Genomic DNA, 11,838 nt, shown 5'->3' on the forward strand with positions numbered 1-11,838 from the left:
TATGAAATCCAAACGAAAAATTAAGTTAATATAAACATGAATAACGTCAATAATTGGTATCAAAAAAAAAAAAAAAAAATAACGTCAATAATTGTTACTCACCAATTAACAAGATGGTTGGAGGAAATTTTTTTATTATCAAGGTTGAGAAAAACAAGGCGCACATTGCATGTATGCATGTCCTTTTTTTTTAACTCGATTGTGTGGTTCAACTTTATATGGATTTGCAAGGGGTGAGAACTAGAGAGGAAGAAACCCAACGCCACATGCTTGAGGCCGTGGATGAGACTTGGATTAGGTGGGGGGAAGTGATGACAAATCCTCCTTTAAATTAAGCTGAAAGTTAAATTATAGGCACATTTAATGAATGAGAAACCGTGCAAAGCTTTGTGAAGAGCTTGGGGTTGCGTCACTGTTGTTTTTTTCTCTGGCCAAATGTTAACTACTAATCATTAGGATTTGTCCCGGCAGCCATTCTTCCTACTTAAAAAGGAGGAGGGGTTAGGGGTGGGGACATATAGTTTCAGATATGGATTTTGACTTCCACGCTCTGCAAGAAGCAGGACAAAAATTTGAGAATGAATTGAGAGTTAGAGTAGGATAAAAAATAATTGTTAACTACCATAAACAAGTTGTTTCTTTGCACGACATATTTGACTTTTGTTACATATGTCTCGAGTTTAAGCACGTGAATGAAACCAGACTCAAGATAAATTAAATATATGTGAACGTTTGCAGCGGTGTGCCATGGAAATCATATTTCCCGTTCAATATAGTCCAAGCCGAAGGTTTCCTATATTGTCGGTCAAGCAAAATATAAACTTATCAAATGGGTGGGTCGGGTCGGGTTTGGGTTTGGGTCGGGTCACAAATGGTCCAATCTAAATTGACCCATTAACCGTTTATGACCCATTTATGCGCAATGCAATTTTCTTGACTCATACTCGACTCGACCCATATTACTAAAATACTTCTATATTTGATTAAATCTATTAAAACTCATACCTAAACTGATATGAGAGTGTGGAGTGAGCGAGCGTGAGATTAAGTAAGGGTGAGAGAGATGAGTTGAGTTTAAATAAATTGTAAACCTATTTATGACTCACTTAACACCCATATTATACTTATACTCATTCATGACCCATTTTCTAAATATAACTAACCCATTTATGACATATTTACTAATATATGGGTCAAGAAATGGATTTATCACCTATTTTGACAGGTATAGCAAAATAGAAAAAAGGAAATAACAGAAGTCAACTTATGTTGGGATTAGGCAAAGAGATTTATATTGACTGTATATTTATAACATGGGTCAAGGGATGTTTTTTGAGGTAACTTCGATCATACGCATTATCGATATACAACTAGAGGTGTCCAAATGGGTCTTAAACCCATATATGACCCATTTAAAAATAAATGGGTCATATACGGATCACTTTAATTTTAAAGAGCCAACCTTAAATGGGTTTTAAATTTTAAAGTTTAAAGATAAATGGGTCTAAATGGGTTGAGTTTGGAACCCATGTCCAACCCACCTACTAGACCCATCCACATACTTTCTCCCTCTTTACAAAAATGTTTAAAAAAATCGAAATTTAATTATTTTTATTTTTCTCTTTTTCTTTATTTTTTATTTTTTCTTTCTCTTCTTTTTTTTTTTTTTTTTTTATTCCGGCCGGTGGTCGGCCACGACGACCGGCCACCGGGCGGGACGACCTCGCCGGAGGCGGTGGCTTCGAGCTCGCCGGCCTCCGCGAGAGCCTCGAGCTCGGCCGATTCCGGCGACCTCGAGGCTCGCCCGATCCCGGGCGAGGCTCCACACCTCGCCGATCTGGCGAGACTCGAGCTCGCCGGCCTTAGGCGAGCTCGACCTCGCCGAGGCTGGCGAGCTCGAGCTCAGCCGGCCTCGGCGAGATCCAGCGAGCTCGAGCTCGAGGCCTAGCGAGCTCGAGTCTCGCCATCGGCGAGGCCGGAGCCTCGCTCGAGGCCGGCGAGAACGAGCCAGCTCGGCCTCCGGCGAGCTCGTCCTCGCCTGTGGTCGGTCGTCGGCCACGGCGGCCGGCGATCGGCCAAAAATAAAGGAAAAATAAAAAATAAAAATAAAAAATAATTAAAAATTCGATTTAAAATATAAAAAAATATTAATTTTTTTATTTTCTTGGATAATGACTTTATGGAAAATATTTTCTAGAAATGTCGCATTTTTCGCAAAACAAACAGAACCTCAATTTTAAAAAAAATTATAAAATTTTTTCACTAGCTTTGTATTGCATAAAATGTTTTAGCAGTATAATTTAAAAAAAAAATCATACGAAATAAGTATTCCTAGATTAGGTTAAATATAAAAGTGTTTTAGCAATATGGGTCGGGTCGGGTATGGGTCGTGTATGGGTCGGGTCGGGTATGGGTCGAGATATTTACACTATGAATAAATGGGTCATAAACGGGTTAATTGGTCAATTTGGGTCGGACCATTTATGACCCGACCCAAACCCGACCCGACCCACCCGTTTAACAGGTCTATATACAACGAAAGCATAAGGAGAATTTCCTCAAATGCATGGAATTAGCACGAGAAAACCCTTCTAATAACACTTTACATCAACAACTTCGGAGTGCGGAGAGAGAGAGAGTTGTAAGAGAATTTGTTTGAACATCTTCAATTATGAACTACTAATCTTCTCCGATAATGCTAATTATCAGCAGTTAATTACATGGAACTCCATGATGATCCATGTGCATAAACCATTTGGTGGAAATGAGGGTTTGACCATAAGTTCTAATCTAGATATTTTTTTTTTATCTCTCTGCTTGCATTAGATAATCTGCACATACTTTATTTTGGGATCAAATCCCATGTTTCAAAATAGATTTCAAGCTGCATATCCCTTATTCAAAAATGTCAAATCTACAATTATCATCCTCTCACTGTACAGTAGATTTCAAGCTACATATCCCTCCCATACATAATTTATCAAATTGCTGTTTTATTTCCTAAACCATCCACGTCTCCAGAAACATGTAACATCGGCTCACACTCTGTTCCCGACCTGAAGTTCACTTAGCCGGACAAACCCATCACCGTGTCCCGGCACTGCCATTACTTAGGGGGTTGGACTTGAAAATAACTTGTTTGTTAATCTCGTCAAACTTATTGATATAGCTACGACACAAATATGATTAGCAACCCAACCATGGGTAGCTCGGTTAGATTAGGGCGTACTTGAGATTGTGTGGTTAGAGCGTGACCTGTCAAGTGTTCGATTCCTCATTTGAGACTTGTGATTTAAGTGGCGGGCCATGGCGGTGGGTTGCTGTTCTAGTCTCCCCCGAGGAATAGTCGAGGTGCGTGCAAGCTGGCCCGGACACCTCGGTTATAAAAAAAAAAATATGATTAGCATGATCATGAACTTGCTAATACTACGCCATTTCAAGTCGAATGCTATCCCTCAAAGGCGTCAAAGTCCACATCTCTTGTAAAAGCCTCTCTAAATGGTTTTCCATTTTGGATTTTGTTGACAAGTGTAGAAATTTTATTTATTTATTTATGAACTATAATCATCCTAATATCATACTTAATTGTGGTATTACTAGAAAAGAAAGGGAAAATAACACAAACAGTTCATGAACTTTGGCCCAATGTGTAATGTGATTCATAAACTTTTAATTTATTCAATGCTGTTAATGAACTTTAACCCAATATGCAATGTGGTCCTTGAACTTTTAATTTGTTTAATGTTGTCCTTGAACTTTTGGTATATGTTCAATTTAACCCATAAACTATATGAAATGTTCAGTATAGTACTTTCATTAATTCAAATTAAAGGACTACATTGAATATGTATAAAAAATCTAAAGATTATACTGAACAAATTAAAAGTTCAAGAACTATATTACATATTGAGCTAAAGCTTACGTACTGTTTGTGTGATTATTCCGAAATGGAAATATCGTATAGTATGGTCAACATAATTAAGAGGAAAGAGAGAGGAAAAAGGGGGAAATGAGCTTCCATCGAATCATAATCTCCGCTTTGGCCTCCAAGTCGGAACGACATCTTCGTATTCTTCATGCTTTCTTCCCTCTCTCCTCTCTCTCTCTCTCTGCATCAGCCTTCTTCTTCCCCAAGAAACTCCTTCCGCTGCTCAGTCAACGAACATTCCCACGAGTACCCTTTATATATATATCCCATCTCTCTCCGCGCTCTAGCTTCACGCCCCATCAAGAACAACCAACCCTTCGCAAAAAGTCGCTCTCTTGATCCGTCAACCGGCGCCGGTCCGAGGAACCTCCGGCGACCCAATTCGCTAAATGGTGCTCCCGTTGCTGAAGCTCGGGACCCTCGTCGTCAAGACGCTGAGCAAGCCCGTCGCGAGCCGGCTCAAGCAGCAGGCCGCCCTCCACCCGCGGTTCCGGGAGCTCATCGTCGGCTTCGCTCAGGTTTGCCGATCCCCCTTCACTTCTCGCCGCGTGTGGGAAAAGATCGTTTCGCAATGTGTGCTGAGCGATTGTTAGTAGGAGAAAGTGACGATCTTTCGAGGTGCCTCGATCGGGTTTCGCGAGTTGATTAGGCGTTACGGGCTATATGCGCTGAGGCTGGTGTGATTTGATTGATGAGATTGGAGAGAAATGAATGTGGTCTTCGCGCTTGATATGGGTTGTTTCGATCAATGTAGGATTCTTGTCATTGCTTATGAATGTCTTCAGAGGACAATCAGTACGGAAGTTTGGTTGGATTCGGAGACTTGAGTTTTAGCTTAGTCTGATTTAGGGGATTAAGCGCCGCGCCATGTTGAGGTTTTGATTGGGCTTTTTGCTTTCTCGCGACTAAACTCGAATTTTCCAGTCGACTCGGGTATCTTCCTCTAATAGTCTTTGAGAGTCGATGTTAAGTTATGCTGCTCTAGACCAGAGTGTTGCGGATTCTCGTTTGCGAATTCCTGTATTTCCACTTGCCGAGGTTGGCTGTTGCGTTGCATCTCCAAGTTTTCTGTTTAGGCTTTGATTTTGAAGCTGCGAAAGATGCTGCATTTTCTCTTCTAGTGCAGAGAAGATGTTGAAGTGTCATGCAACGGAAAATGCTAATCCTTGTGGCACCATTTTGGCCTTCAAAAACTTCTCTTGTGTTTTTTACCAGAAATGACGGTGTTCACATGCTTACATCATGGATTCACCGTTATTTATTATCTGATCATTCTCATGGGTAGTAAGTGGCTGTGTTGATGCATTCTGTAACACTGGATTTCTAAAACAGTGCATGCTAAAGAGGAGCGAAATATCAGCTACTCTAGATCTATTCCTGGATAAAGTTGTGGTTTTTTTTCCTCCTTGGAAATGGCAGCACCGGCAATTGTTCCCTTGCCATCCTTTTGTTTTAGAATAGGAAATTATCCTCTAGCTTGTCTTTATGTTTAGAGGACTTGTGCTTGAATCTGGTGATTTCTTGGTATATAATCCTTAGTTGATTTATGATAGACGACATGTGGGGTCTCTATTAGCTTGATAGCAATGCTTCTTCACAGTGGATCAGTGGTTCAAGTGGCTGTGGCTGTCGTCTGTCATGAATCGCGTGCAACGGTTTCCCTTGATTTAAAGTTTAAAGTACTTCTTGGTATGGTAGCTGTATCATGCCCATAATGATTCACCAATCTTCCTCTTCTCATCTTACCGTTCGCTCTTGGAAATGGCACATTTTAGGAGTTATTCTTTTTCCCCTGATATTTTATGAAGATACAATTTCTGGTTGGCTACATCTCGAACTGATAGACATTAATCACTTGATCATACAGGCTAATCATCGAATGACAACAAACGTACAAAGAAGGTTATATGGTCATGCAACTGATGTGGAGATCCGGCCTTTGAATGAACAGAAAGCTGTACAGGCTGCAGTGGACCTGATTGGAGAACTTTTTGTCTTTTCGGTAGGCTAAGTTCTCAGATAGCCATATCTGTAACTTAGAATGTTTTATGCATGACTAGAGTTGTTAGCATTCTTGCCATCGTCAATAAGTTGTTTTCAAGTGGTAGGTTCAACATCAACTTTAGAAAGTTTCTTGTCCCGCAAAATTGCATTTTGCAAAAGCATGTATCTTTTGCAGATTCTGCTATTCATTTTTTCACCGAGCATGGCTGATATTCACATTCATTCCATCCTAAAGCAGTGATTCAGAGATTCGCTTCTTACTCTTTTTTTACATGGCCATTGTGGACAGGTTGCTGGAGCTCTTGTGATCTTTGAGGTACAACGAAGTGCTAAATCAGAAGCCAGAAAGGAGGAAAAACGCAGGGAAGAACTGGAGGTAATTTGTAATGATCCTAATCATATTTTACCATCTTATGTTGGTTTTCATTCCCACAGTGAACTTTGTCCCCTGTATCTCCCAATGTTCTTTTAAACCGAAAAATTAATCACGTGTGTCAGCTGTAACTGAAAATTAAGCGGTTAGTTTCGGGTAAAACTGAAGATCCATAAACTTTCTGTAGTTATGGTTGAATGTGCTTCTTATTTTCTCATTGTTGTGGGGTTAGTAAACATGAAGCGGTCACTTATGATGATCCTATCAAACTCTTGAAGTTTCTTTGGAAGAAATTTGCTCGTGTATTTGTTATATTTGCTGAATCGGTTGTGGGAGCCACCCCTTACTGCTCCTTTCATATTACTGCATTGCATGGTTGCTTTAGTTGATCAAACAGGCTTCTTAATATTTTCAGATATTCTAAGGACGAATTTGTACAGAATAGATCCCCTCCCTTCTCTTCTATCTTATTGTATAATCAAGTCTGAACTAGAGTTTACCCTCCTCTCTCTCTCTCTCTCTCTCTCTCTCTCTCTCTCTCTCTCTCTCTCTCTGTGCGATTTGGGTGATAACCAAGCCGCCCATGCAGTCTCTTGGCTCGATCACTCAACACTGATACCTGGTTTCTCTTGTTCGTGGACTGCCTAAGGCTTGAATTGCACAAACAATGGAGATTTGGAACTGTGTGTTCAGTGTCCTTTTCTTACAGGAGTTCAATAGGTACTTCCAAGTACCGAGCTTAATGCATAACTAGAAAAAAAATGAAACCAATTTTTCCTCATGCCAGAGTTGTATATCTTGCCTCATCTTCGTAGTTTTTCCTTGCTATAATTCTCTTATACCGAAAAGATGGAAAATCCAATGATTTGGCTTCTTGGATACCTGAGATGGATTGATTAGGATCCAATAGAATGAGCCCAAGTGCCATAAAATTGCTGCAGAACCTGCTAATTGCTTTCAGATGAGATGAATTGTCTTTCAGCTTATTCAGCTTGAAGACAGCGGTAGTTCATGGTATTTGACCAGTATTTTGTCATGGGAAGTTTGATGTAACTGTTGTTTTCAGTTTATTTCATGCGGCATGGGGCTTAGGATGCACATCTTATATATATTTGCATATTTTGAGTGACCAAATCCGGTTTATCATGTTTTGCATGATTTCATCATTTTCATAAAAAGTTGACTGGAATCCATCCGAAGCAATTACATGTGTTTTCCTGTCAAAAAGTTCCAAAAAAATTGATTAGTTCAATTGGAAATGTCATCAGTTCAAGAAGTTGACAGTTCTCTGCTCAATTGCTTTTATCAGGATTAGAAAATATAGTTTTTTCCAAGTTCATATCCAATACTTTAAACAGTTACCGTCATCTGCTCACAGGCAATGAGGCAAAGGGATGAAGCTTTAGAGAAGGAGGTGGAACTTCTCAAGCAAAAACTCGCAGAGCTTGAGCAACTAGCCAAGGGACGAGGTCTTTCCGGCCTTTTCAACTTCAAACATGCTAATACAGAAGATGCAAAGATAGCGAAACCAGCTTGAGGCTTTGACCAGCAGAGTAGGATCCATTACTATAATAAAAACAAGATTCATCCATACCGTCCACCCAATTGTGGAAAACCAATTCTTCCGGTCTTTTTTGCCAATTCTTTAATTTGTATCTTTCTTGGTTTGTTTCTTCAGAAATAGAAGGCCACATGGTTAGACATTTTTGGAAGATGAGAGGAAGGTGCTTACTCCTCGAGCTTGTAACAATTCTTCATTGCAATAACATTAGAATTAAGAGTCTGCCATTCCTGCAAATAACTATTATTTTTGTATTGCAACTTCTGTTGACACTGAAAATTGATCATGCCAATTTCACAGGCAATTGAATGGAACCGCGGAGGATCCGTGTCACTGGAACAATTAACATTGAAGAGTTTGGTTTCTTGATTCATCTGCAACTTAGCTGAAAAACGGGGTCTACAGCAGATTTGATAAACTCATTGCAGAAGGTCACCGACATAAAAATATGGTAGATTTTACTTTTCATCTAAAACGGGTCCTCTTGGTCTATAAAGGACAATTTGAGCAGCAATGCCTGCATATGCAGCATGTGCATCAAAATAAAAGACAACCGTCAGTTGGGGTTCCAAGAAAATCTGTAGAAAATTGTACTGCTCATCAAGGGCAAAAAATGTTCAGCCATAGAAATTTCATGCTAAATGGTCAAGAAATCCCCATTGAAGCACCTTAAGGAATGTTTTGGGACGTCAATCAGTCTCAATTCTTCACAAGAATGACAGTCTCCAGTTCTTTTCAAGCAATCTCATTTCTTCTGAACTTATGTTCCATCAAATTTAACTTATGTATTTCTCAAGTAAAAACACGAGATTTTCCTCGCTTTGAGCTTGAGGAACGGTTTGAGACGTCACCTGAAGTTATCTGAAGTATGTGACTTTCTTGGGTATTCAAGAAAATTAAGCAGCAATAATCAAGTCAAGTGAAAGCTCTTCGAGCGTCTGAATTAACTGAAATTCTTAGTTTACAAACTTAGAGCTCCCCAAAACAAGAAATAAATATTGAATTTCCTCCCTGCTCCCTGACAGCTTCAGCTGTCCATCCAATTCATCCAGCAACAAATAAATCTCGCTGGAATCCGGATGATCTTTATCGGAAGCTGCAAACTGATGAATCTCACCTTCCATTTCAATCGAACTAGCCCCAGGACATTCCTTTTCCACTTTCTGTTCTTTCATGGATGCTCTGATCTTCGCAACCTCTCCCCACCGACTCACTTCAGCGTACATATTAACTAAAAGAGCACGGTATCCACTATTTTCTGGCGCCAAAACCTTCAATGCATTAGCAGCAACTTGAGCTATCTCCAAATTTCGATGGAGGTTTACACCCGCCAAGCAATGCGCCCCAAATAACAGAATTTGGTTCAACTTTCATATTCTGAATCAATTCGAGGGCATCTTCCAGCAATCCGGCTTTGCTCAATAAATCAACCATGCACCCATAGTGTTCGACGCCGGGAGTGATGGTATAATCATCGGTCATGCTATGAAACCACTGTCGGCCTTCATCTACTAGCCCGGCATGAGTGCGCGCACTTAAAACGCTAACAAATGTCACCCCATTAGGCTTTATCTTTTCTCTCCCCATCATCTCGAACATTTTAAGCGCATTTTCTGCATAACCATGCATTGCAAGCCCTTCAATAACAGAATTCCAGCAGAAGAGGTTTTTCTCTTGCAACTTGTAAAATACCACAAGCGAACTATCTAAGCTCCCACACTTGGCGTACATATCAACCAACGCGGATCCAATATAAACATCAATGCAGAATCGGTTCTGCATTGCATAATGATGGATTTCCTTCCCTGCGTCTAGTGCGCCGAGATGAGCGCAAGCTGAAATTACAGCAGCAATGCTCACTTCATCAGGGGTAATTCCATGAGCAGTCATCTCTCGAAACGTGGTCAATGCTTCTCTGAATCGCCCGTTCTGAGAATAGCAAGTGATCATAGTCGTCCATGAGATGATATCCCTCACCCACATCTGTTCAAACAGCGACTCGGCCAATTCGACATCGCCCAACCTTGCGTACCCATCTATCATAGCATTCCAAGCAGCCACATTTCTTTCAGGCATTTCCTCAAACAATGCCCTGGCAGCGCTCATGTCGCTCGAACGGGCATGAGCCGAGACCATTGCAGTCCAGGCAAAAGCGTCTCTTTCGGGCATTTCATCGAACACCTTCCTCGACTCCGCAGTTCTACCGAAATTCGCATACAAATCGATCAGAGCCGTCTGCACGAACACGTGCGAGCCGAACCCATTTCTCCAGGCGTGACCGTGAACGCTCTCCCCGAGCCCCGAACCCCGCGCCGCGCCGCAGGCCTTGACCAGCGACGACAGGGCGAAACTCGTGGCACGGACATCGTCCCTCAGCATGGACTTGTAGCACTCGAGGGCCGGGACCGGCGAGCAACGGCGCGCCAGGCATCGGATCATCGCGTTGTAGACGAAGGCGTTGGGATTCTCCACGCGGTCGAAGGCCGAGACGGCGAAAGCCGCGTGGTGCGTGGCCGAAGATGCGGAGATGAACTGGTTCATCAAGAAGCAATCTTGGTCCGCGAATTTCTTGATCATGGAGGCGTAGATGGATTCGAGCTCGCTTCTGCTCGCGCATCTCTTCAATCGATCGACGATGGCTTGCTACCAGATTGAAATCTTGGGTGGTTGGATCATAGCCTCATTGGGGTCATGGTAAAACTTGTGATGTGGATAACATCTGACCTAAAAAAGAAATGTGTACAACTTTTGATTCTTTCCTCCTCTCGTTGAAAATGTGTGAAGCTTATATATATATCTTTTTCACTATCATCTCTGCTAAGTTAATTCCATAACTGCAATCTATGTAATTTTAATGTCAAAACTTAACAATAATTACTTCAGGTTCATGTCTGGGAAGTAAGAAATGTTATTCAGTAATTTATTCTCGATTATTGTCAAACAACTATTTAATTCTATTTTCAGCACTAGATATTACCACCACTTAAAATTTTAGTGCTTACAATTAAAAAGTGCCAAAAGTTATGTACGATACTCACTTTAATACCAAAAGTTTTTTTTTCTGGTCATTTAAGAGCCACTTTTTAAAAAACACGATCACTTAAGTGCCAATTCCGATTTGGATTGCCGGAAATCCGAAGTTGCCATATTTTATTAATTTCTCAGTCCTACGTGGCTCGTCGATTGGCCCAGTCAGCATATAACACATAAACGACGTTGTCTAAAAGTTGTAAATAGCAATCGTTTGAATGCCAAATTTTGTTTAAAGTGATCACTTTAGTGTCAGTCGTTATAAAAAACGATCACTTCAATGCTAGTCGGATTGTGCGATGTCGTTTTAGACGTCCATGTGGATTGGATTTTTTTAAAAAATATGCCAAGTCATATAAAAAATATTTAATTATAAATGTCACGTAATTAATTTGGCCGGAATTATCACTTAAATGATCGTTTTTTCTCCGATTTGATACTTAAGTGATCCGGAAAAAAATTTATGGTACTAAAGTGAGCGACGTACACAACTTTTGGCACTTTAACGTTCTTCTTTCAACAATTGAACTACTTATTTTCCAATTTCCCCAAATAAGCCCCAAGTGATGGGCCAATTTTTCTCATGGCTATTTAAAGAAGTAAAAAATCTCGGTTCCTATTGTTATGAGATTGGGATTGAGGACTTAGCGATCAATTATTCCCCTTGCGTCGAAATTACCAACATGGTCAACGTTGATGGCTCAAGTCATTGTCAGCTGTATATATTATAGGCGCGTTTGGCGAGGAGGACTCTTAGAATGCATTGGTAATCATTCTATTTTTGAAATAATTTCTGCTCGGAAATAATTTTTTTTATTCTGTTCCTGAGAATAATTTCTAAGCATTTGAAAGCATTTGGTAATTGCCCAAAATTTATATTCTTGGAATAGAAAAAGAACAGAAATGCATTTAGTAACTGTCCAAAATTTTTAATAATATTTT

The 11,838-nt window shown here is 40.4% G+C and overlaps 2 protein-coding genes across 5 annotated transcripts; one reads left to right on the plus strand and one right to left on the minus strand.

Annotated features, from left to right (window-relative positions):
• Positions 1-4,085: 4,085 nt before the first annotated feature.
• On the plus strand, positions 4,086-8,740 carry LOC115686645 (OPA3-like protein). Of its 4 annotated transcripts, XR_004006363.2 has the most exons (6): positions 4,086-4,446; positions 5,796-5,930; positions 6,222-6,308; positions 7,684-7,858; positions 7,984-8,029; positions 8,167-8,740. XR_004006363.2 is itself a non-coding variant. In XM_030612010.2 (5 exons), exons 1-4 carry the CDS (start codon positions 4,318-4,320, stop codon positions 7,840-7,842), a joined length of 510 nt encoding a protein of 169 aa, XP_030467870.1. In that variant the 5' UTR covers positions 4,086-4,317; the 3' UTR covers positions 7,843-7,858; positions 7,984-8,145. The 4 variants fall into 4 exon arrangements, 2 of the variants coding, with proteins under 2 accessions (XP_030467870.1, XP_030467869.1); XM_030612010.2 differs by lacking the exon at positions 8,167-8,740 and having other exon boundaries at positions 7,984-8,145; XR_008818415.1 differs by having other exon boundaries at positions 4,088-4,446; positions 7,684-8,029.
• Positions 8,741-9,026: 286 nt separating this feature from the next.
• Positions 9,027-10,645, minus strand: LOC115686643 (pentatricopeptide repeat-containing protein At1g06143-like). The gene has a single exon (XM_056319714.1). It carries the CDS (start codon positions 10,441-10,443, stop codon positions 9,148-9,150), a length of 1,296 nt encoding a protein of 431 aa, XP_056175689.1. The 5' UTR covers positions 10,444-10,645; the 3' UTR covers positions 9,027-9,147.
• Between the last annotated feature and the right edge of the window lie 1,193 nt (positions 10,646-11,838).

This window comes from Syzygium oleosum, unplaced genomic scaffold (assembly GCF_021117445.2).
Source record: "Syzygium oleosum isolate NSW1041296 unplaced genomic scaffold, Sole_v2.1 Sole_v2.18, whole genome shotgun sequence".
NCBI lineage: Eukaryota > Viridiplantae > Streptophyta > Magnoliopsida > Myrtales > Myrtaceae > Syzygium > Syzygium oleosum.

Excerpts from the sequence above, each read along its gene's own strand:
- LOC115686643 (XM_056319714.1), bottom strand. The coding sequence starts at position 10,443 with ATGATCAAGAAATTCGCGGACCAAGATTGCTTCTTGATGAACCAGTTC.
- LOC115686645 (XM_030612010.2), top strand. The coding sequence starts at position 4,318 with ATGGTGCTCCCGTTGCTGAAGCTCGGGACCCTCGTCGTCAAGACGCTG. Across the intron at positions 4,447-5,795 it reads TCATCGTCGGCTTCGCTCAG|GCTAATCATCGAATGACAAC; the intron begins GTTTGCCGATCC and ends TTGATCATACAG. Across the intron at positions 6,309-7,683 it reads AACGCAGGGAAGAACTGGAG|GCAATGAGGCAAAGGGATGA; the intron begins GTAATTTGTAAT and ends ATCTGCTCACAG.